The sequence below is a fragment of the Hyperolius riggenbachi genome, chromosome 1 (genome assembly GCF_040937935.1).
Source record: "Hyperolius riggenbachi isolate aHypRig1 chromosome 1, aHypRig1.pri, whole genome shotgun sequence".
Taxonomy (NCBI): domain Eukaryota; kingdom Metazoa; phylum Chordata; class Amphibia; order Anura; family Hyperoliidae; genus Hyperolius; species Hyperolius riggenbachi.
This window is the reverse complement of record NC_090646.1, coordinates 678,485,778-678,509,316: the sequence shown is the minus strand read 5'-3', so window position 1 is coordinate 678,509,316 and position 23,539 is coordinate 678,485,778. Positions and strand designations below refer to the sequence as shown.

Genomic DNA, 23,539 nt, shown 5'->3' with positions numbered 1-23,539 from the left:
ATTCAGCTGATGTGTGAGCTGAATGAACCCAATTCATTGTCACACTGACATGGCTGCTGTTAGAATGCCAGACCTGGATTTTCTACCCCTAAAATGAAAATTAAGACCATGGGATTCCAAGAAAACTCTATTTTGGTTTAATTCTATATAATTACTTTTTAGTTTATTTTCACTTCAGGTTGGTTTCAAAGTATACCTTGTCCTAAATAAATCCACAAAATGTCCTGTGTGTTTGTGGGGAAGTGTGCATAGGCTTACTGCACCTCCCGTGGCCCGACGTCTGCCTCCAATTCCGTTGTATGGGTCCTGGTCAGTGCGGTCGGCGCCCTCTTACCCAGACATATTACACTGCGCATGCGTAGTAAATCCACTTGGGCGCCTTGTGACCATGCTCGCCAGGGACCCCAGGTTCTCTACGGACATACTGCGCATGTGCAGTGTAATATGTCGGGGTTAGAGGGCACTGACTGCACTGATCAGGACTCATATAACGGGAGAAACAGTGGGGAAATGGAAGCAGACACTGGGCCGCAGGAGGTGCGGTAAGCCTGTGCACACTTCCCCCATACAGTACACACAGGGCATCAATTTGTGTAGTTATTTAAGACTAAGGTATCCTTTAAATACCAGCGTATAAAGCTATGTACACAAGTTAGATAACACTCAGCCGCGGTGGACGTTTAGGCCCATCTCAGCCAAGAATCTAGAGTTTGTGCAGGTGTCTTCTGCAGGCGGCTAAGTACTTCGACTGGCACAGTAATACAAGAATACCCTCTTAGCCTACATTCACAGTGGCGCGTTGTGGTAATGCGGCCTGCTGTAATGCAATGCACCATCTATAGCGACTGATGCGTTGAGGTAGAATGGGTTTTGGCATGGTAACGCACTACATTACAACAAAACATGTGCGTTAAGAGTGAGGCATATGTTTCCCTGCCTGTATGTTTCACTGTATGCTGACTAAATGCGACGCAATGTGTGTGTAACATGCGGCACCACTTTCCCAATCAGTTGTGTTGCTTTCCTGCTGTCACAGGGAACGCAACACAACTCTCCCTGTGAACCTATCCATGCTGTATAACATCCGACTGCCTTATATATCTATAGATTAACCTTTATAAACAGCTGACCTTTAGATGCTGTATGTACTCTGCATTCCACATACTGTTGTTCTGTAAAGCATATTACATTCTATCATTTCACTTTATTATGAAAATAGAAGCGGTTTCTGTGACCATGCAGTGCAGGGCCCGAGAAATCGAACATCTGGAATCCCTACTGGGGGTTTACAGAATTCGGCATTGAAGATCAGCATTAGTCTGTTGTTCTGGACCAATGGAAAGCCTTGGTGGGAAGGTCTAATATTTCTATGCTGGGGTTCCCGGTCCGATGCGTACAGATCGCAACAAACCTATATTACAGATGAGAACCGAGATAAAGAAAAAAAGGTAATAACTAGTTACTGAAAACAGTTGTGTTTTTCCCCATTTCATCCTTAGTCATATACAGATCTTGATGTAGTTTACACATAAGCTTCCATTTGTATTACTTCCACTTCTCACCACACTGGGGCAGTTTTAGTGCTTTATGGGGGAAAGGGAGGATTTGATGGTTGTCAGACTGGTTGTGGTGTAGGATGTGGAGCCCCACGCTCACTGATTCCTGCCTCCGGCCACCCAGCCTACATGGCTGAATAACGGGCTATGCTTTTTCTTTTAATTAAAAAAAAATACTAATAAACATTTCAAGATGGCCATTATGTGTCATAAGCGTTTTTCATGAGAAATTTGAGAAGTTTGAAAAGCAGCCGTCACATATTTTTATCGGGCTATCAGTCCAGTCCCGCACTACAAACCTTCATAGCAAGGGCCAGGCCCGGATTTACGTTAGAGGAGCCTATAGGCACAGATGTCCTGACACCTTCGACTCCGCCCTCCATTGACCTACAACCCCAACCAAACTGCACCACAAGTGTGCTGGCTGTCCCAGCTGTCACTTCTCCCTTACTTCCCTTGCCGGTCATAGGTAGCTACAGGTGCCCCTTAGCATTAGGTAGCCAGAGGTACCCTCAGTATTAAGTAGCTAGATGTGCCCCCGACTGATGAGGGATCTCATCAGTGGAATGCTGGGAGCTGGTTAAGTGACCTCTCATTTACACTCACATCAGGACTCTGCATAGAGAAGGAGGGAGGGAGGCACTCAGGTAGGGGAGAGAGCTGCCTTTCCATCATTAGACGCCTGTAGGCATGTGCCTTATGGTAAATCCGGCCCTGGCAAGGGCCCAGAGCCACTGAATTCTCTTAGTAATAGTAAACAGGAGATTGATTTTTTTACTGACGAAGGCTTCGTTCACAGTGGTGCGTTTCGGTGTGGTGTAATGGCGGCTTTGTAACCAGGCTTACTGCACTGCAATGCACCACCTGTGCATTGTTCACAATGCGGCGGGTGCATTGCAGTATAACGGGTTGTGGCATGGCAGCGCATACAGTGCATTACTGGTAAATGTGCACGGTAACAGAAGTGAAGCATACTTTTCATTCACTGTATTCTTTACTGTACCTCAGGTAACAAAAGCATAATGTGCAGCGTCACTGTACCGATCCCTTGCATTGCATTCCTGCTGTCACAGGAAACACAACGAGACTGAGAATGTTCCTGTGTCCGCAGGAAATCAGACTCGTGTGTGAAAGCCCCCTCCCCCCATTCTGCAGACAATATAAGGGGGTCTCTCCCTCCCTGCTGGCTTCTGTATTTATTGTTATGGTGCTTGGAGTGCCCCAAGGAATGAGACTCTAGAATGGTGGGGTGGGATTCAGGGGAGTCCAGCGGGGAACAGGGACAGATCTAGGGGGGGGGGGGGGCAGACGGGTCTCTTGCCCCAGGCGCAGTTTGTTGAATTCTTAAAAAGGCGGCAAAATTTGGATGGGGAATGGCAGTTTAGGCGCCAAAACCTGACCTTGCCCCAGGCGCAACTTGGTCTAGATCCGTACCTGGCAGGGAACATCAGAGGCCTTGGAGGCCACAAGAAGACAACAGCCAAATAAAATACTCTGCTTTCATCCGTAGCCATCACAGGTGCAGACGGTGGACTCAAATACCCGGGAGCTTTATTTGGTATGATAAAAATAATAACGATCTTTTACGTTACCCATTCGCTTGGTAGTGCACAATCTCTGCATAGCATACACTGACTTACTATTCGAAATGGTATTATAACCATTTATTTATATTTTAAAGTACACTTTTCTTCACATTGCAGTACTATTTATATTATCCACTTTCGTGACTGATGTCCTTAGATGCAAATAAAACCGTTGTACGGTTACAACTGCCTCCTCCTCAGACTCCTGTGTGTCCAGTTATCAGGAAGTGGTCAGCATATGACTGGCTGCCGAGCTGTGATTGGCCATCAGGAATGTCAGGTGTTCAGCATCCAACCATGTGATCTGGAATATCCAATCCAAAGACTTGGTGTCACCGTCACTCGTTATCTGAAATTACTGTACGTTTCAAAGGAATCCAGATAACTCTGCGCCAATTTGTAGCAGTATGAGTACTGATCCTGCAGACAGACAGAGAGAGAGAGACACTTATGAAATAACTCTGTACTGAAAGTGACTTGACATACTGCATTACTTATCACATGTACATTATATATATATATATATATATATATATATATATATATATATATACATACACATACATGTGACATACAGTCATAGTGATGCAAGATCTTAGTACTGTGTGTTGGAATGACGTGTGGGAGGTGAGTATAACAGCCGGTGTGGGGATGGAGGTGAGTATAACAGCCTGTGTGGGGATGGAGGTGGGTATAACAGCCGGTGTGGGGATAGAGGTGAGTATAACGGGGTGTGGGGATGGAGGTGAGTATAACAGATGATGTGGGGATGGAGGTGAGTATAACAGCTGGCGTGGGGATGGAGGTGAGTATAACAGCTGGTGTGGGGATGGAGGTGAGTATAACAGCTGGTGTGGGGATGGAGGTGAGTACAACAGCCGACGTGGGGATGGAGGTGAGTATAACAGCCGGTGTGGGGTTAGAGGTGAGTATAACAGCGGGTGGGGGATGGAGGCGAGTATAACAGCCGCTGTGGGGATGGAGGTGAGTTTAGCAGCCGGTGTGGGGATGGAGGTGAGTATAACAGCCAGTGTGGGGATGGAGGTGAGTATAGCAGCCGGTGTGGGGATGGAGGTGAGTATAACAGCCGGTGTGGGGATTAGAGGTGAGTATAACAGCGGGTGCCGGGATGGAGGTGAGTATAACAGCGGGTGGGGGATGGAGGTGAGTATAACAGCCGGTGTGCGGATGGAGGTGAGTATAACAGCTGGTGCCGGGATGGAGGTGAGTATAGCAGCCGGTGTGGGGATGGAGGTGAGTATAGCAGCCGGTGTGGGGATGGAGGTGAGTATAACAGCCGGTGCCGGGATGGAGGTGAGTATAGCAGCCGGTGTGGGGATGGAGGTGAGTATAACAGCCGGTGTGGGGATGGAGGTGAGTATAGCAGCCGGTGTGGGGATGGAGGTGAGTATAGCAGCCGGTGTGGGGATGGAGGTGAGTATAACAGCCGGTGTGGGGATGGAGGTGAGTATAGCAGCCGGTGTGGGGATGGAGGTGAGTATAACAGCCGGTGTGGGGATGGAGGTGAGTATAACAGCGGGTGGTGGATGGAGGTGAGTATAACAGCCGATGTGGGGATGGAGGTGAGTATAACAGCCGGTGTGGGGATGGAGGTGAGTATAACAGCCGCTGTGGGGATGGAGGTGAGTATAACAGCCGGTGTGGGTATGGAGGTGAGTATAACAGTCGGTGTAGGGTTAGAGGTGAGTATAACAGCCGGTGTGGGGATGGAGGTGAGTATAACAGCCGGTGTGGGGTTAGAGGTGAGTATAACAGCCGGTGTGGGGATGGAGGTGAGTATAGCAGCCAGTGTGGGGATGGAGGTGAGTATAGCAGCCGGTGTGGGGATGGAGGTGAGTATAACAGCCGGTGTGGGGATGGAGGTGAGTATAACAGCCGGTGTGGGTATGGAGGTGAGTATAACAGCCGGTGTGGGGTTAGAGGTGAGTATAACAGCCGGTGTGGGGATGGAGGTGAGTATAACAGCCGGTGTGGGGTTAGAGGTGAGTATAGCAGCCGGTGTGGGGATGGAGGTGAGTATAGCAGCCAGTGTGGGGATGGAGGTGAGTATAGCAGCCGGTGTGGGGATGGAGGTGAGTATAACAGCCGGTGTGGGGATGGAGGTGAGTATAACAGCCGGTGTGGGTATGGAGGTGAGTATAACAGCCGGTGTGGGGTTAGAGGTGAGTATAACAGCCAGTGTGGGGATGGAGGTGAGTATAACAGCCGGTGTGGGGTTAGAGGTGAGTATAGCAGCCGGTGTGGGGATGGAGGTGAGTATAGCAGCCGGTGTGGGGATGGAGGTGAGTAAACAGCCGGTGCCAGGATGGAGGGGAGTATAACAGCCGGTGCCAGGATGGAGGTGAGTATAACAGTGGGTGTGGGGATGGAGGTGAGTATAACAACCGGTGTGGGGATGGAGGTGAGTATAGCAGCCGGTGTGGGGATGGAGGTGAGTATAGCAGCCGGTGTGGGGATGGAGGTGAGTATAGCAGCCGGTGTGGGGATGGAGGTGAGTATAGCAGCCGGTGTGGGGATGGAGGTAAGTATAGCAGCCGGTGTGGGGATGGAGGTGAGTATAGCAGCCGGTGTGGGGATGGAGGTGAGTATAGCAGCCGGTGTGGGGATGGAGGTGAGTATAACAGCCGGTGTGGGGTTAGAGGTGAGTATAACAGCCGGTGTGGGGATGGAGGTGAGTATAGCAGCCGGTGTGGGGATGGAGGTGAGTATAGCAGCCGGTGTGGGGATGGAGGTGAGTATAGCAGCCGGTGTGGGGATGGAGGTGAGTATAACAGCCGGTGTGGGGATGGAGGTGAGTATAGCAGCCGGTGTGGGGATGGAGGTGAGTATAGCAGCCGGTGTGGGGATGGAGGTGAGTATAGCAGCCGGTGTGGGGATGGAGGTGAGTATAACAGCCGGTGTGGGGTTAGAGGTGAGTATAGCAGCCGGTGTGGGGATGGAGGTGAGTATAGCAGCCGATGTGGGGATGGAGGTGAGTATAGCAGCCGGTGTGGGGATGGAGGTAAGTATAGCAGCCGGTGTGGGGATGGAGGTGAGTATAGCAGCCGGTGTGGGGATGGAGGTGAGTATAGCAGCCGGTGTGGGGATGGAGGTAAGTATAGCAGCCGGTGTGGGGATGGAGGTGAGTATAGCAGCCGGTGTGGGGATGGAGGTGAGTATAGCAGCCGGTGTGGGGATGGAGGTAAGTATAGCAGCCGGTGTGGGGATGGAGGTGAGTATAGCAGCCGGTGTGGGGATGGAGGTGAGTATAGCAGCCGGTGTGGGGATGGAGGTGAGTATAGCAGCCGGTGTGGGGATGGAGGTGAGTATAGCAGCCGGTGTGGGGATGGAGGTGAGTATAGCAGCCGGTGTGGGGATGGAGGTGAGTATAACAGCCGGTGTGGGGTTAGAGGTGAGTATAGCAGCCGGTGTGGGGATGGAGGTGAGTATAGCAGCCGATGTGGGGATGGAGGTGAGTATAGCAGCCGGTGTGGGGATGGAGGTGAGTATAACAGCCGGTGTGGGCTGTACAGGAGGAAGGCCGACTCACCACGCTGGGAATGAACTGGTACCGGCACTTCCGTAGTGACCTCACAGCCTGCGACACGTCCAGGCAGCCGTCACTGCGGATCTGGTCACACAGGATGATCCCGGCACAGAAGAGGCCCGAGCGGCTCGCCCCGTCACTACAGAGAGAGCAGAGAGAATTACACACACTTCTTATTATGTGTCTGTCATCCAGGAGAAAAATGTACCCATTATTATTATAACAGATTTATAGAGCGCCCACATCTTCCATCTCTCCGTACAAACTAATGTTTTACACAAATTCATTCAAGAACAAGAGCAATGTGGATCAGAACACTGACTGAACTCATGGTTTATCTCTCCTTATGGTGCGTACACACGGGTGATTACCGCCCGCGGGGCAGCCGTTCTGACGACCTCCGAGCGGATCAGTCAAAACCAGCCTTATCAGCCGGCTGACAGACTGTACACACGTGGAAACTGTCATCAGAACTGCTGCCCCGCGGGCTGGTTTGACAACTCGTCGTTTGAAGTAATCACGCGTGTGTACGTAACTGATTGAACTTATGGTTTATCTCCCCTTATCTAACTTAACTCATGGTTTATTTCTCCTTAACTGACTTAAAGAGAGTCTGAAGCGAGAATAAATCTCGCTTCAGACCTCATAGATAGCAGGGGCACGTGTGCCCCTGCTAAAACGCCGCTATCGCGCGTCTTAACGGGGCTCCCTTCACCCCCAAATCCCCTCCGTAAAGCGGGAGAGCGCTTCCGCATTGGGGCAGGGCTAACCGCCTCAGCCCTGCCCCACGCGCGTCTGTCAGACGCGTATCTCCGCCTCTCCCCCGCCCCTCTCAGTCTTCCTTCACTGAGAGGGACGGGAGAGAGGCGGCGATGCGCGTCTGATAGACGCGACTGGAGGCAGGGCTGCAGCCCTTAGCCCTGCCTCCAGGAAGGGAAGATTTACGACCAAGTCTTGCTGGGGTGGGTTTGGGGGTGAAGGGACCCCTGTTTAGCCGCAGGATAGCGGCGGTTTAGCAGGGGCACACGTGCCCCTGCTAAGTATGAGCTCTGAAGCGAGATTTATTCTCGCTTCAGAGTCTCTTTAACCCATAGTTTATCTCTACTGGGACCTGGTGTACTATATGCTAAGCCTTTAGCATCACAGGCATTAACATGGTAATGTGGGCATTGCTATGGTGACAGGTGTTTCACCGCATGTTACCATAGCAACCTGCATCTTAACCCAGTAACGCCCGCAGCCCTAAAGGGTTAATGTTTAGCGCTACTGGTTTATCTCATGCATTAGCTCTCCTCAGGGCCCAATCACACTAGAAAATAGCACAACGGTAGCGCTTAGCGCAACCATTTTGCGCTGGTGATTTTATCACGATTAGCGCGGTAAAAATCACTGTACACTTCTGCCATTCCCGACAATCGCGATCAGCGCTTGTTTAAGCACTGTACCACAATTGCTCGAGAATCGCGGCAAAATGCTGCAGACAACACATTTTGCGATTTCCATTAATCACGAAACACCCGCGATCGGTGGCAATCGCGGCAGTGAGATCACTGCTATTAGGTTTCTATTGTGCTAGCACTTTAAAAAGCGCTAGCGCTTCAGCGATTAGTGGGAATCACCCGCTAATCGCCCTAGTGAGAGCCGGTCCCCACAGCTAAGGTGGCAACTAATTAAGCTTTGTGAATCAACCTCAATAGGTGATAGTGCCCTGCCCATACTAGCCTCATGTGTAAGGGAAATGATTTTTGACATTGAGATTCTGTGCTCTTTATTATTGTCATCCGTGGTAGAGCCAGATATTGGCTGGAATTCTTACAAGGACTTTACTGTACGAGAGGTAAAGGGGAATCTTGTCAACGGGGACACAGACTACACAATATGTAATATAATTTGCATATACCTTACCGCTACATAGGTAGGTGAGTTTCTTTACTTTAGTTTTGCATTAACCACTTGAGGACCACAGGCTTACACCCCCCCTAGTGACCAGGACATTTATCACAGCACAGTGCAGCGCAGCTTTGACAGCGTGCTGCACAGCCATACAACTCAGCACACAAATGAGTCTTACCTCCTTTTATTGTCCTTAACAGGACATTCTTTTACACTCACTCCAAGAGGACAGTCCCTATAGGTAAGTATGGTGAGATCGGTCGCTCACAAAAGTACAATTAAATAGTTAAAAGTAGAGAGGCACCTGGGTAAGGTACTTCTGCGTGCAGGATGGACACTAGTTAGTGTACAGACTAAGTGTTATGGAGGTCTTTGCTTATCCCCCCCACACACACACATGTGTGGTGTAGCTATTCCATATCTTCAGCAATCCTGCACGTGTATAGGTAGTGGTGGTACGGAAGTGTGAGGTCGAAGTGGCATAATACATACGACCCACACTACACTGTAGAAGTACACATCATCTACCTATATGAGCTGAGGTACAGAGCATTAGTGGTGCTATTTACAAAGTTCTATATACATGGTGCTTGCAAAATGGTCTGAACTGACATGTTTCACCCTACGGCTTTTTCAAAGTTGCTATACATATATACAATGCAATAAAGTGCACCCCCCACCAACAAAGTTTCCCCCAGCAAATCGCCCCTGTCAGAGCTGATGCACCCAGTTCGGTGCCCAATTAAATACTGAGGACATTATACGTACACACCCCGTGGGGTGTGTCATATGTATGAAAATATACCTGTTGCCTGGCCTCTGGTCGGGGTGCATTGTATCTCCCATTCGGAGTAAAGCCGCCCCAGTCCCAGCAAACAGATGCCGCCATTCACACAGGAGGAGTGACGCGGCGGCACTTCCGGTGGCCGCTCGTCGTCACTTCCGGTTGCGGCGTTTCCATAGTGATTGGAGACTCCGTTTCATGTAAACATTGGCTTTGTGCCTAGGTGGTGCGTATGATCAGGTGGTCTTTCCGCATACAGTTGCAGTTGCCCCCTGAATGCGGCTATGCGTGTCTATCTAGACGTATGTCATGATCACCCCCATCTACATCAGCGCTTCATCACATATATATTGAACATGCTAACGACTCCGCATTCCCCCATTAGCTGTGTGCCAGCGAGCGTGTATGTAAAGAATGCATCCGTATTAGACGCCTACACAATCCGTATGTTGATGGATCTATGTAAATCCCAGATGGGGATCACTGAAATACAGGCTGTCAGTTTAGACTGCCTTCTTACATTCCTGTGGTTGCAGGTTGTTCCCTGCTTATCACAGCGAGTCGTATACATTTCTCTTCAATACATGCATGATGCAATGTGGGTGCAGTATAAAAAATGATAATAAACAGCGCAACCGCCCTATGCACTTTCATCTACACTTCAAATTCCATTGCATATCATCTATTTACATTTGGTCTGGATGAAACTTCTATAGCTCAATGCACATGTTCTTCTTATAACAATGTCTCTACCCTTAGATATCGGCCAGTAGGTATATGTATGATACAGTGCAGACCACACAGCAGGTACTGCCAGATATCTATAAAAAACAAGCTAAGTTAAAATCCTCATTAAGGCCATTGGGGGCTATTGTGTTTAAACGGTATATCCACTGGGACTCAATTTGTGTTAATTTCTTGTCTGTATTTCCCCCTCTTATGCTTGTTCTCCAGTGCTGTATCCCCCAAAACGTTATGTCAAATCTAGAGAGGGGGTGTACTGTATTCATATGTCTGGCCACTGCCGTATCATTTCTGTGTTTTATGTCACCGATGTGCTCCAAGGCCCTTTCTTTAAGGGCTCGAGTTGTTTTACCTACATACATAAGGTCACATTTACATTTCGCTGCATACACCACAGTTTTAGTATCACATGTAATAAATGATCTTATTTCAAAATCCCTTCCATTTCCTGGGGCAATAAATCTTTTCATCGTGGGCATATATTTGCATGCCTTGCATCTTCCACAGCGAAAGGAGCCATTCGGTTTAGTCGGTAGCCAGGTCTTGGACTGTTCTATGGTTTTAGAAAACGTGCTGTGGACCAGCATGTCCCTAAGGTTTGGTGCCCGTCTGTATGTAATGGAAGGATTTGATGTGAGACATCTGGACAAATCTTTGTCCTTAGTGAGTATAGGCCAGTAGTGTTTCACGATTTCAAACACCGTGTGTGAATGCTCAGTGAAAGTCCCTATGAGTCGTGGGGGTACACGTTGGGGTTCGTTCCCTGTAGTGATGCTCTGTTTTTTCCTTGTTGTTGAGGTGTTAGCTAAAGTTTGTTGTCTAGGGGTTTGTTTGGCGCGTATATACGCTTTGTTAATCACCTCATCCAGGAAGCCTCTACGTTTAAATCTTTCTGTCAAAAGACCGCATTCTTTTTCAAAGTTGTTCTCACTAGAACAATTCCTCCGTGCACGCAGAAACTGGCCAATCGGTATACTCCTCCTCAATGATCGAGGATGGGAACTGTCCCATTTTAGGAGGGAATTGGTTGCTGTTGGTTTACGGTATATTGATGTCTCTAATCTCCCCTGCCCATCCTTTTTGATAGTTAGGTCCAGAAAATTAATTTGTGTCTCACTTACTTCATATGTGAATCTCATTCCTATTTTGTTTGAATTAAGTATTGTCACAAAGTCAATGAATAGATCACGTGGGCCCTCCCATAATACTATAATGTCATCAATAAAACGCCCCCAGTAGGCTACATGTGCTGTGTAAAATTCAAGGTCCTCATTGAATACCATGGTGTCCTCCCACCAGCCCAGGAACAGATTTGCATATGAGGGGGCGCAAGCCGTCCCCATAGCACTGCCCCTGAGCTGGTGGTATGTCCTCCCACCAAACCAAAAGATGTTATGGGTCAGTATGAAAGACAGTAGGCTGATCAGAGTGATATTGTGCTGCTCCAAATGTGTACCCCTCATTGACAGAAAATGGCGCACTGCCTGTATCCCCACATCATGCTGGATGTTGCTATATAGAGCCTCAACATCGATACTGGCCAACAAAGTGTTTGGTGCCACCGTTATATCCTGCAATTTCGTGAGAACATCCTTTGTATCTCTTAGATAAGAGGGGAGAGATTCTACAAATGGCCGCAGAAACTTATCCACATACTGGCTACTCTGATCCGTCAGGCTTTCACTCCCTGAGACAATTGGTCTTCCAGGTGGTGGGGACCGCTCTTTATGTATTTTTGGGAGGGCGTAGAACACCGCCATCACTGGGTGCTCAGTAGATTTTTTTAAAAGTTCATAGTCATCCAGATCAAGGCCACCATTTTCAAACCTATTCTTGAGTAAATCCTGTAGCTCAGTTTGGTATTTGGACAATGGATTCTTAGGTAATCTACTGTATTGTTGTTGGTCCCCGAGTAATTCCATACACATTTCTTCATATGATAACCTGTCCATGATTACTATGTTGCCCCCCTTGTCAGCTGGTTTTATCACTATTTGATCATTTTTCTTCAACTCTTCTAGTGCCCGTCTTTCACTACTTGTAAATAGCACCACTAATGCTCTGTACCTCAGCTCATATAGGTAGATGATGTGTACTTCTACAGTGTAGTGCGGGTCGTATGTATTATGCCACTTCGACCTCACACTTCCGTACCACCACTACCTATACACGTGCAGGATTGCTGAAGATATGGAATAGCTACACCACACATGTGTGTGTGTGTGGGGGATAAGCAAAGACCTCCATAACACTTAGTCTGTACACTAACTAGTGTCCATCCTGCACGCAGAAGTACCTTACCCAGGTGCCTCTCTACTTTTAACTATTTAATTGTACTTTTGTGAGCGACCGATCTCACCATACTTACCTATAGGGACTGTCCTCTTGGAGTGAGTGTAATCAATTTTTCCCTGGTATCAATTCTCGGCCAGTGTGTGTACTTTTTAATTTTGTGTAGGGTGTACCGAGCACCCATTCGTGGCATGGCCTATCTCTCAGAGGGTCTGCCCAGTATTGAGTCCCTGACAAGTACAGTTAGGGATGTATTCACTAATAAACATACTGAGGATGATGAGGATGAAATTTACAGTGCAGACACCGATGTAGAGCCTGTCTTCAGGGATATATTTAAGACATATAAGGAATTTACACGGTCAACATGGGAAGTGGCGAGTTACAGTATTTATCTTAAAGAACAGATCACAGTACGTGGCCTTAGGATTCTCACAAAACCCCATTCACATACTCAGGATGCTGACTTTATGAGAGGGTGGGAAGATCTAAAAACGAAACAGACATTAGAACAAATGAAGTATTTGCATGACTATGAACTCAAACACTCTGAAAAAATCCGTAACAAACTACAGGGCGAACAAAAGATATTACTTGAACTATCAGGTCACCCTGACTTTGAAAAATTTGAGGACAAGCTCCAGAGGAAAGTGAATATATTTACCGATGAGATAAAAAAGAGGAAACAAAAAAAGTTCCTCAGAGATAGTCTTGATTTCAAAAATAATAAAGTATATACCTGGGCAGACAAAATAATTGGCGAAGGTGACCAGGGGGGGGCCACCTACAACTGCCTCCGATACAGAAACCCAATCAGAGAGTGAAGCAAGTACATCTACCAGTCATACACGTCGTTTCAATAACAAACATAAAAACAAGAAAAGACAATATACCCCTAAACAGTATAAAAACCCGAACCCGCAGAAACCACAAGGGTTTTTTTTAGATATAACCCCAGCAATTCCAGACCCGCAATGTGTAAATACAGAAACGCCACCAGTGACACACAAACCTGTGGGCCTCCGAGACAGGAAAAAATGGGGCTACACAGGCCACAAAAGGGGCAAACAACATCACCAGTGGTAAGGGAGGGACTCCCATTAGAAGAAACAATCAGTGCCATGCGGGTGGTAAACCTGTCCACATTCCAGTTGTCCCATACACAAATGTCACTATTGTCTAAGGGCCTGTCCTATGTCCCTACAGCGAGATTCAATGCCTTCAAGTGGGTAAAAGACATTAATTTGTTCGCACGTAAATTGGCCCTTATAAAATTATTTGAGACAAAGGAGGCTAAAGCTAAAAAAACTCAAAAAAGTGAGAGGGAGGCCTTTGAGGCCTTGGAACAGTTACTCAGAGAAAATGAGGAGGGAACCCCTGAATTAACACCATCTAGTGGACAGAAGAAAAAAAGCACATTCTGTCCCGCTCTCACACAGTACTCACAAATTAGTACCTTTGTAGAAATGACGACCAGAGCCCTAAGACAATTAGAAGTGGACACATATCATCATCCTATAAATGACAATCTTGACAGTAGTGAAAGACGGGCACTAGAAGAGTTGAAGAAAAATGATCAAATAGTGATAAAACCAGCTGACAAGGGGGGCAACATAGTAATCATGGACAGGTTATCATATGAAGAAATGTGTATGGAATTACTCGGGGACCAACAACAATACAGTAGATTACCTAAGAATCCATTGTCCAAATACCAAACTGAGCTACAGGATTTACTCAAGAATAGGTTTGAAAATGGTGGCCTTGATCTGGATGACTATGAACTTTTAAAAAAATCTACTGAGCACCCAGTGATGGCGGTGTTCTACGCCCTCCCAAAAATACATAAAGAGCGGTCCCCACCACCTGGAAGACCAATTGTCTCAGGGAGTGAAAGCCTGACGGATCAGAGTAGCCAGTATGTGGATAAGTTTCTGCGGCCATTTGTAGAATCTCTCCCCTCTTATCTAAGAGATACAAAGGATGTTCTCACGAAATTGCAGGATATAACGGTGGCACCAAACACTTTGTTGGCCAGTATCGATGTTGAGGCTCTATATAGCAACATCCAGCATGATGTGGGGATACAGGCAGTGCGCCATTTTCTGTCAATGAGGGGTACACATTTGGAGCAGCACAATATCACTCTGATCAGCCTACTGTCTTTCATACTGACCCATAACATCTTTTGGTTTGGTGGGAGGACATACCACCAGCTCAGGGGCAGTGCTATGGGGACGGCTTGCGCCCCCTCATATGCAAATCTGTTCCTGGGCTGGTGGGAGGACACCATGGTATTCAATGAGGACCTTGAATTTTACACAGCACATGTAGCCTACTGGGGGCGTTTTATTGATGACATTATAGTATTATGGGAGGGCCCACGTGATCTATTCATTGACTTTGTGACAATACTTAATTCAAACAAAATAGGAATGAGATTCACATATGAAGTAAGTGAGACACAAATTAATTTTCTGGACCTAACTATCAAAAAGGATGGGCAGGGGAGATTAGAGACATCAATATACCGTAAACCAACAGCAACCAATTCCCTCCTAAAATGGGACAGTTCCCATCCTCGATCATTGAGGAGGAGTATACCGATTGGCCAGTTTCTGCGTGCACGGAGGAATTGTTCTAGTGAGAACACCTTTGAAAAAGAATGCGGTCTTTTGACAGAAAGATTTAAACGTAGAGGCTTCCCGGATGAGGTGATTAACAAAGCGTATATACGCGCCAAACAAACCCCTAGACAACAAACTTTAGCTAACACCTCAACAACAAGGAAAAAACAGAGCATCACTACAGGGAACGAACCCCAACGTGTACCCCCACGACTCATAGGGACTTTCACTGAGCATTCACACACGGTGTTTGAAATCGTGAAACACTACTGGCCTATACTCACTAAGGACAAAGATTTGTCCAGATGTCTCACATCAAATCCTTCCATTACATACAGACGGGCACCAAACCTTAGGGACATGCTGGTCCACAGCACGTTTTCTAAAACCATAGAACAGTCCAAGACCTGGCTACCGACTAAACCGAATGGCTCCTTTCGCTGTGGAAGATGCAAGGCATGCAAATATATGCCCACGATGAAAAGATTTATTGCCCCAGGAAATGGAAGGGATTTTGAAATAAGATCATTTATTACATGTGATACTAAAACTGTGGTGTATGCAGCGAAATGTAAATGTGACCTTATGTATGTAGGTAAAACAACTCGAGCCCTTAAAGAAAGGGTCTTGGAGCACATCGGTGACATAAAACACAGAAATGATACGGCAGTGGCCAGACATATGAATACAGTACACCCAGGCCCGCCATCAGGGGGGGACATCCGTGACTGCCGTCACGGGCCCGGGCCTGCAGGGGGGCCCCATCCCCGCCGCGGCCCTAGCGGGTGCCGCCCGACCGCCGCTCAACCTCCCCTGGCCGCTGCTCCCTCCATCCCTCTAGCCGCGTCAGACCCCGATCAGGCGGCGACAATAGTGCGGGCGCTAGGACCCAGCGCCCGCACTGATATGCGGAAGTGACGTCACTTCCGCATATAGAGCGGGTGCGTCCAGCGCCCGCTCTTACTGGTCGGGTCGCCGCTGATCTTGAGGTCTGATGCTGCTGGCAGCCTGGCAAGGTAGGGGAAGCAGCGGTGGCGGCTGGGGGGGGCCTCCCTGTCACTCACTCCCTAGCTAAAGGGCCTCCCTGTCACTCACTCCCTAGCTAAAGGGCCTCCCTGTCACTCACTCCCTAGCTAAAGGGCCTCCCTGTCACTCACTCACTAGCTAAAGGGCCTCCCTGTCACTCACTCACTAGCTAAAGGGGCTCCCTGTCACTCACTCACTCCCTAAAGGGCCTCCCTGTCACTCACTCACTAGCTAAAGGGGCTCCCTGTCACTCACTCACTAGCTAAAGGGGCTCCCTGTCACTCACTCACTCGCTAAAGGGGCTCCCTGTCACTCACTCACTAGCTAAAGGGGCTCCCTGTCACTCACTCACTCACTCGCTAAAGGGCCTCCCTGTCACTCACTCACTAGCTAAAGGGCCTCCCTGTCACTCACTCACTAGCTAAAGGGCCTCCCTGTCACTCACTCACTAGCTAAAGGGGCTCCCTGTCACTCACTCACTCGCTAAAGGGCCTCCCTGTCACTCACTCACTAGCTAAAGGGCCTCCCTGTCACTCACTCACTAGCTAAAGGGGCTCCCTGTCACTCACTCACTAGCTAAAAGGGCTCCCTGTCACTCACTCACTAGCTAAAAGGGGCCTCCCTGTCACTCACTCACTAGCTAAAGGGGCTCCCTGTCACTCACTCACTAGCTAAAGGGCCTCCCTGTCACTCACTCACTAGCTAAAGGGGCTCCCTGTCACTCACTCACTAGCTAAAGGGGCTCCCTGTCACTCACTCACTAGCTAAAGGGCCTCCCTGTCACTCACTCACTAGCTAAAAGGGCTCCCTGTCACTCACTCACTAGCTAAAGGGGCTCCCTGTCACTCACTCACTAGCTAAAGGGGCTCCCTGTCACTCACTAACTAGCTAAAGGGCCTCCCTGTCACTCACTCACTAGCTAAAGGGGCTCCCTGTCACTCACTCACTAGCTAAAGGGCCTCCCTGTCACTCACTCACTAGCTAAAGGGCCTCCCTGTCACTCACTCACTAGCTAAAGGGGCTCCCTGTCACTCACTCACTAGCTAAAGGGCCTCCCTGTCACTCACTCACTAGCTAAAGGGGCTCCCTGTTACTCACTAGCTAAATGGGCCCCCTGTCACACTCACTCACTCCCTAAAGGGGCTCCCTGTCACTCACTCACTAGCTAAAGGGGCTCCCTGTCACTCACTCACTAGCTAAAGGGGCTCCCTGTCACTCACTCACTAGCTGAAGGGGCTCCCTGTCACTCACTCACTCCCTAAAGGGGCTCCCTGTCACTCACTCACTCACTCACTCCCTAAAGGGCCTCCCTGTCACTCACTCACTAGCTAAAGGGGCTCCCTGTCACTCACTCACTAGCTAAAGGGGCTCCCTGTCACTCACTCACTCCCTAAAGGGGCTCCCTGTCACTCACTCACTCCCTAAAGGGGCTCCCTGTCACTCGCTCACTAGCTAAAGGGGCTCCCTGTCACTCACTCACTCCCTAAAGGGGCTCCCTGTCACTCACTCACTACCTAAAAGGGCTCCATGTCACTCACTACCTAACCTGGGGGTCCCTGTCAGAATCCAGGTGAGAGGTGTCTACCATAATAAGGGGGCATTATGCCTATTTATGTGAAATGCTGTCTATTTATGTGCCTCATGTCTGCTGAATTTGTCTTGTTGGGGGCCTAATGATTGAATTTTTACTTGTTGGGGGCCTCATGATTTGTTGGGAGCCTCATTGCCTCAAGATTGCTGAATTTGTCTTGTTGGGGGCCTCATGATTTGTTGGGGACCTCATGATTTGTTGGGGGCCTCATGATTGCTGAATTTGTCTTGTTGGGGGTCTCACGATTGCTGAATTTATCTTGTTGGGGGCCTCATGATTGCTGAATTTGTCTTGTTGGGGGCCTCATGATTGCTGAATTTGTCTTGTTGGGGGTCACATGATTGCTAACTGCGAGACTATGGGAAAAGCTGAATCATTACCATATGAGACAATAGCATTAAACCTACTTTTTTAGTTTTTTTAAACAGAAAATAAAACTGGGAGGTTCTAAAAAAATGATGGAGCACTTCCTCCTTCCGGCTTGAAGGAGGAAGTGCTCGATATCGAGGCTTGCAACGCGTCCATTCGGAAACTTGCACCTCGTTGAAACGCTGGGCGGAGAGCGGCTTTCTGGGTAATTAACCCCGCCGCATCTAGCCGCTCAGCTGTGGCAATTAGGCAATTAGAGCTAACTTGAATCACGAGTATCCACCGTGGTTATTCGTGATTAATTTGTGGACAGCAAGCCTCCAACTAGCTCTGCCAACATGTAATGGCTACGCACATTTCTCAGTTTGGGGGGGGGGCCCGGACTGATGATTTGTGAGGGGCCCCAAAATTTCTGATGGCGGCCCTGAGTACACCCCCTCTCTAGATTTGACATAACGTTTTGGGGGATACAGCACTGGAGAACAAGCATAAGAGGGGGAAATACAGACAAGAAATTAACACAAATTGAGTCCCAGTGGATATACCGTTTAAACACAATAGCCCCCAATGGCCTTAATGAGGATTTTAACTTAGCTTGTTTTTTATAGATATCTGGCAGTACCTGCTGTGTGGTCTGCACTGTATCATACATATACCTACTGGCCGATATCTAAGGGTAGAGACATTGTTATAAGAAGAACATGTGCATTGAGCTATAGAAGTTTCATCCAGACCAAATGTAAATAGATGATATGCAATGGAATTTGAAGTGTAGATGAAAGTGCATAGGGCGGTTGCGCTGTTTATTATCATTTTTTATACTGCACCCACATTGCATCATGCATGTATTGAAGAGAAATGTATACGACTCGCTGTGATAAGCAGGGAACAACCTGCAACCACAGGAATGTAAGAAGGCAGTCTAAACTGACAGCCTGTATTTCAGTGATCCCCATCTGGGATTTACATAGATCCATCAACATACGGATTGTGTAGGCGTCTAATACGGATGCATTCTTTACATACACGCTCGCTGGCACACAGCTAATGGGGGAATGCGGAGTCGTTAGCATGTTCAATATATATGTGATGAAGCGCTGATGTAGATGGGGGTGATCATGACATACGTCTAGATAGACACGCATAGCCGCATTCAGGGGGCAACTGCAACTGTATGCGGAAAGACCACCTGATCATACGCACCACCTAGGCACAAAGCCAATGTTTACATGAAACGGAGTCTCCAATCACTATGGAAACGCCGCAACCGGAAGTGACGACGAGCGGCCACCGGAAGTGCCGCCGCGTCACTCCTCCTGTGCGAATGGCGGCATCTGTTTGCTGGGACTGGGGCGGCTTTACTCCGAATGGGAGATACAATGCACCCCGACCAGAGGCCAGGCAACAGGTATATTTTCATACATATGACACACCCCACGGGGTGTGTACGTATAATGTCCTCAGTATTTAAGTGGGCACCGAACTGGGTGCATCAGCTCTGACAGGGGCGATTTGCTGGGGGAAACTTTGTTGGTGGGGGGTGCACTTTATTGCATTGTATATATGTATAGCAACTTTGAAAAAGCCGTAGGGTGAAACATGTCAGTTCAGACCATTTTGCAAGCACCATGTATATAGAACTTTGTAAATAGCACCACTAATGCTCTGTACCTCAGCTCATATAGGTAGATGATGTGTACTTCTACAGTGTAGTGCGGGTCGTATGTATTATGCCACTTCGACCTCACACTTCCGTACCACCACTACCTATACACGTGCAGGATTGCTGAAGATATGGAATAGCTACACCACACATGTGTGTGTGTGGGGGGGATAAGCAAAGACCTCCATAACACTTAGTCTGTACACTAACTAGTGTCCATCCTGCACGCAGAAGTACCTTACCCAGGTGCCTCTCTACTTTTAACTATTTAATTGTACTTTTGTGAGCGACCGATCTCACCATACTTACCTATAGGGACTGTCCTCTTGGAGTGAGTGTAATCAATTTTTCCCTGGTATCAATTCTCGGCCAGTGTGTGTACAGGACATTCTTTTGGAAGTCTCTGATCTCTGCTGTGATTGTTTTTTTTTTTTTTTTTTTTAATTAAAAAAAAATTCCCTCCCTCCACCTCCCTCCCTCTCCCTCCACCTCCCTCCCTGTCCTAAATTGACATAGGACAGCGATCCGTCCTCTTCCCCGCCTCTCATAGGCATCAGCCTATGAGAGAGCTTTCAAAGCGAGCCACTCTAAAGGGACAGTATCTCCCGTTAGATCGCAGCGCTGTACAAATGTAAACAAAGGTTTTTTTTCTCCTTTCATTTACAAACAGCCTGCTAGCAGGCTGATCACAGGGCTCTGCAACTCGGCAGGGAACGATCGCGCATGCGCGCACGTGTATTCCTTGCTAATCTCCGCCCCCAGGACTTGACGCCAGCGTTAGGAGGCTGGGAGGGGGTTAAAGGAAACCTTAAGTGAAAAAAGTAATTGCCCAGTTACTTACCTGGGGCTTCTTCCAGCCCCCTGAAGTGTTCCAGGTCCCTCGCCATCATCCCGCATAGCTCAGTTCTTCCAGTGCCACCCTCCAATCACCTCATGGGCAGCCCTGTGTCATGCGCCTCCCCTTGCTACCACACATGCGCAGAATGCTCCGTGCCGCGGGAGCACAATATAAAAGGCGCACGGCCAACACCACGCAAGTAGGACAGCGGAGGAACGGCGGAGTGCGGGACCAGGAGGTTTCAGGGGGCTGGAAGAATCACCTAGTAAGTAAATGGGCAATTTTTTTTTTCACTTCAGGTACCCTATAAGTTAAATATTAACATTTCTCTTTGCACATGGGCATGTTCTGAGAAACAAGGCCTTTGGTACTGAATATTTTTTATATGCATGTATTTTCTGCTGCTGCTCCACTGTGTACACCCCAGCAGGAAGTGGGGAATGCCCACCATGGTATGGAGATCTTACCTGCAGATGACCAGGATGTGGCTGTCAGACACTTCCTGCTGACACTTCTCTGCTTGTCCAATCACACTGATGAGGGTAGCGGGGTTCTCAGGAAGAGGCGTGTCCAGGGGCCATGTGTCCAGCTGCCACAACTTCACTCTGATGTCCAAGGCCTGTGAAAACACAACCATAGCCTCTTCATCTAATGGGATTCCAGCCACTGCCTATTCTAGCCCTGATAGATAGAGGAATGCTGAGGATTTTATTGCAGGCTGGAAAACCATCAGAAAGATTCTTCTTCCTGTTTTTTGGGACCTCAATGTTAGGACAGGAATCACGCAAGATCTTCTCAGTAGCTGCACAGGCAGCAATAAAACCTCAAAGATGTCCTAAACATTTTCACTGTATTTACTAAGAAATATATTTTATGACTGTCAGGACTCCCATTAGAGAGACGCTTTGAAGAGAACTCCAGCCAGCTGCATACTTTAAAAAAACCAAAAAAAAAAAAAAACCTCCTAGCCAGATCAGGTGGACTTGTTTACTGGCGCTCTCTGCAAAATTTTATTTACTAGTTTTGGTAAAAAAAAACATATGGCCGCAACCCCAGGATTATGACAATGCAGTTTTATAGCTCTGTGCTTCTCATTGGAGAGCACAGAGAGGAGAGGAAGGGGCTAGGGAGGTGGTAAAGGGGCACAAGGAGGTGGGTAAGGGGAGTTCCTAACACCAGTGGGGTTGCAGTACACAGGAGTGCCTTTCCTAAAAAGCATGACCCTTCCCCTCTTAGGCTGCCGACAAGCTGTTATTGGTAGATTTCAGTGGTGAGCAGCAGGTAGAATGGGAGGGCAGAGAGCAACGCCAAGAGAACACGAGGCATGTCATCTAGAAGGGAACATGCCTTTCTGTGCCATTTGCTCCACCTTAATTCGCCTCAGGAACACCTTAAGTCATATGTGCTACTGAATACAATGTCCGACATTATCATCAATATCGGACACAGTCCAACATAGGAAAAACTGTCTCTAGCTAGATTGCGCTGTTGCCAATAAAATCTGGCTTAATCCGGCATTCTTCTGATCAAAGGACAACAGCCAATAATTTTGATCCTCTGTAGCAGCGCGGAGTGCCAAGTAATAACAACATGATGGTGGTGCTCGTTCAAGATGGACTACTCAAGTTGAAATCTGTGTCCTGTTTGTGGTCGCTTGTTTCTGACAGGACGTAGATTTCAACATCCCTGCCATGCTTTCCCGCTGCTACCGCCGACCGTGCCTCTCTGCACCTGCCGCAGCTCACTCGCTCTGCCGGCAGTATGACAGCAGAGCTCTGAGCCAGTCAAGAACCGATTTCATTGGTTCACATTGATCACAGGGTCAGGAGCCAATGCAACAGGCTCCTGGCTGGCTCACAGAGCTCTGCCGCCATAGAGATGGGAGAGCAGGTGGACTGAGTTGACGGATGAGTGGCGTGATTGACGGCCAGAGACGGGTCCTTGCAGCGATTCATCGGAAAGCCCCACTTTTGGTTCCAGTGGTCTCTGGTCCTTAAAGGGATGCTTAAGTCATTAAAAAAATGAGTATTACTCACCTGGGGCTTCTACCAGCCCCCTGCAGCCATCCTGTGCCCTAGCAGGTTTGATCAGATGCTCCTGTCCCTCGCCGGCAGCTACTTCCGTTTTCGGCGACAGGCCCGTCAGGCCTGGCCACGCATCTGCTTCTACGCGTTCCTGTCCGCAATAGTGTCTTCTATGCTGCTATTGTGGACAGGAACGCGTAGAAGCAGACACGTGACCAGGCCTGTCGGACCTGTTGCCGAAAAAGGAAGTAGCTGCCAGTGGGGGACAGGAGCATCTGATCGAGACTGCGAGGGTACAGGATGGCTGCAGAGGGCTGGTAGAAGCCCCAGGTGAGTAAAACTCATTTTTTTTTTACTTAAAGAGAACCTGTAAGAAACAAAAATGTCCTCTGGGGGGTACTCACCTCAGTAGGGGGAAGCCTCAGGGTTCCCACTCCGCTGTGGCTGCAAGCAACCCAGCGCTGACCACCGCCCCCCCCCCCCCCCCCCCTGAAGTGTCCCGCAATCCGGGCTCATCAAGCTCGACATGGCTGATATATTTATCTTCCCTGGCTCCAGTGGGGGCGCTGTTGAAGCACTCAGCATGAAGATAGGCGGAAATAGCCTATCTCTGTTGGGTCAGCTCTACTACGCAGGAGACTTGCACCTGCGCAGTAGAGCGGCCCGACAGCGATCAGCTATTTCCGCCTATCTCCGAGCGGAGAGCCGATACTGCGCCTGCTGTTCAGGGAGCTTTATCTGCGGCGCCGTGGGACACAGGAGGACGGGGGAAGCCTCGTTAGGATCCGGAGGCTTCCCCCTCCCGAGGTGAGTACCCCCCAGGGGAACTTTTTCTCATTACAGGTTTTCTTTAAGTGTTACTTTAAGGGGACCACTGGTACTGAAGTGGTTAATATGTAGGATATCACGATTTATCAACAAGTGTCAATGTTTTTGTAATAAAGCCTCATCACCTCGACATGTTCCCTGCTCTCCATTGTGTGGGCCAATAAAAAAGGG

General features: G+C 48.5%; 1 protein-coding gene across 1 annotated transcript in view; it reads right to left on the bottom strand.

Annotated features, from left to right (window-relative positions):
- Positions 1 to 2,798: 2,798 nt before the first annotated feature.
- Positions 2,799 to 23,539, bottom strand: part of LOC137561273 (receptor-type tyrosine-protein phosphatase alpha-like) — an 86,155-nt gene continuing 65,414 nt past the window's right edge. Inside the window, exons 11-13 of the mRNA XM_068272538.1 lie at positions 20,984 to 21,135; positions 6,693 to 6,828; positions 2,799 to 3,562 (exon numbers count right to left, since the gene is read on the bottom strand). Of these exons, the coding sequence (XP_068128639.1) occupies positions 3,488 to 3,562; positions 6,693 to 6,828; positions 20,984 to 21,135 (363 nt within the window). The 3' untranslated portion in view covers positions 2,799 to 3,487. The remainder of the gene's footprint in view (positions 3,563 to 6,692; positions 6,829 to 20,983; positions 21,136 to 23,539) is intronic.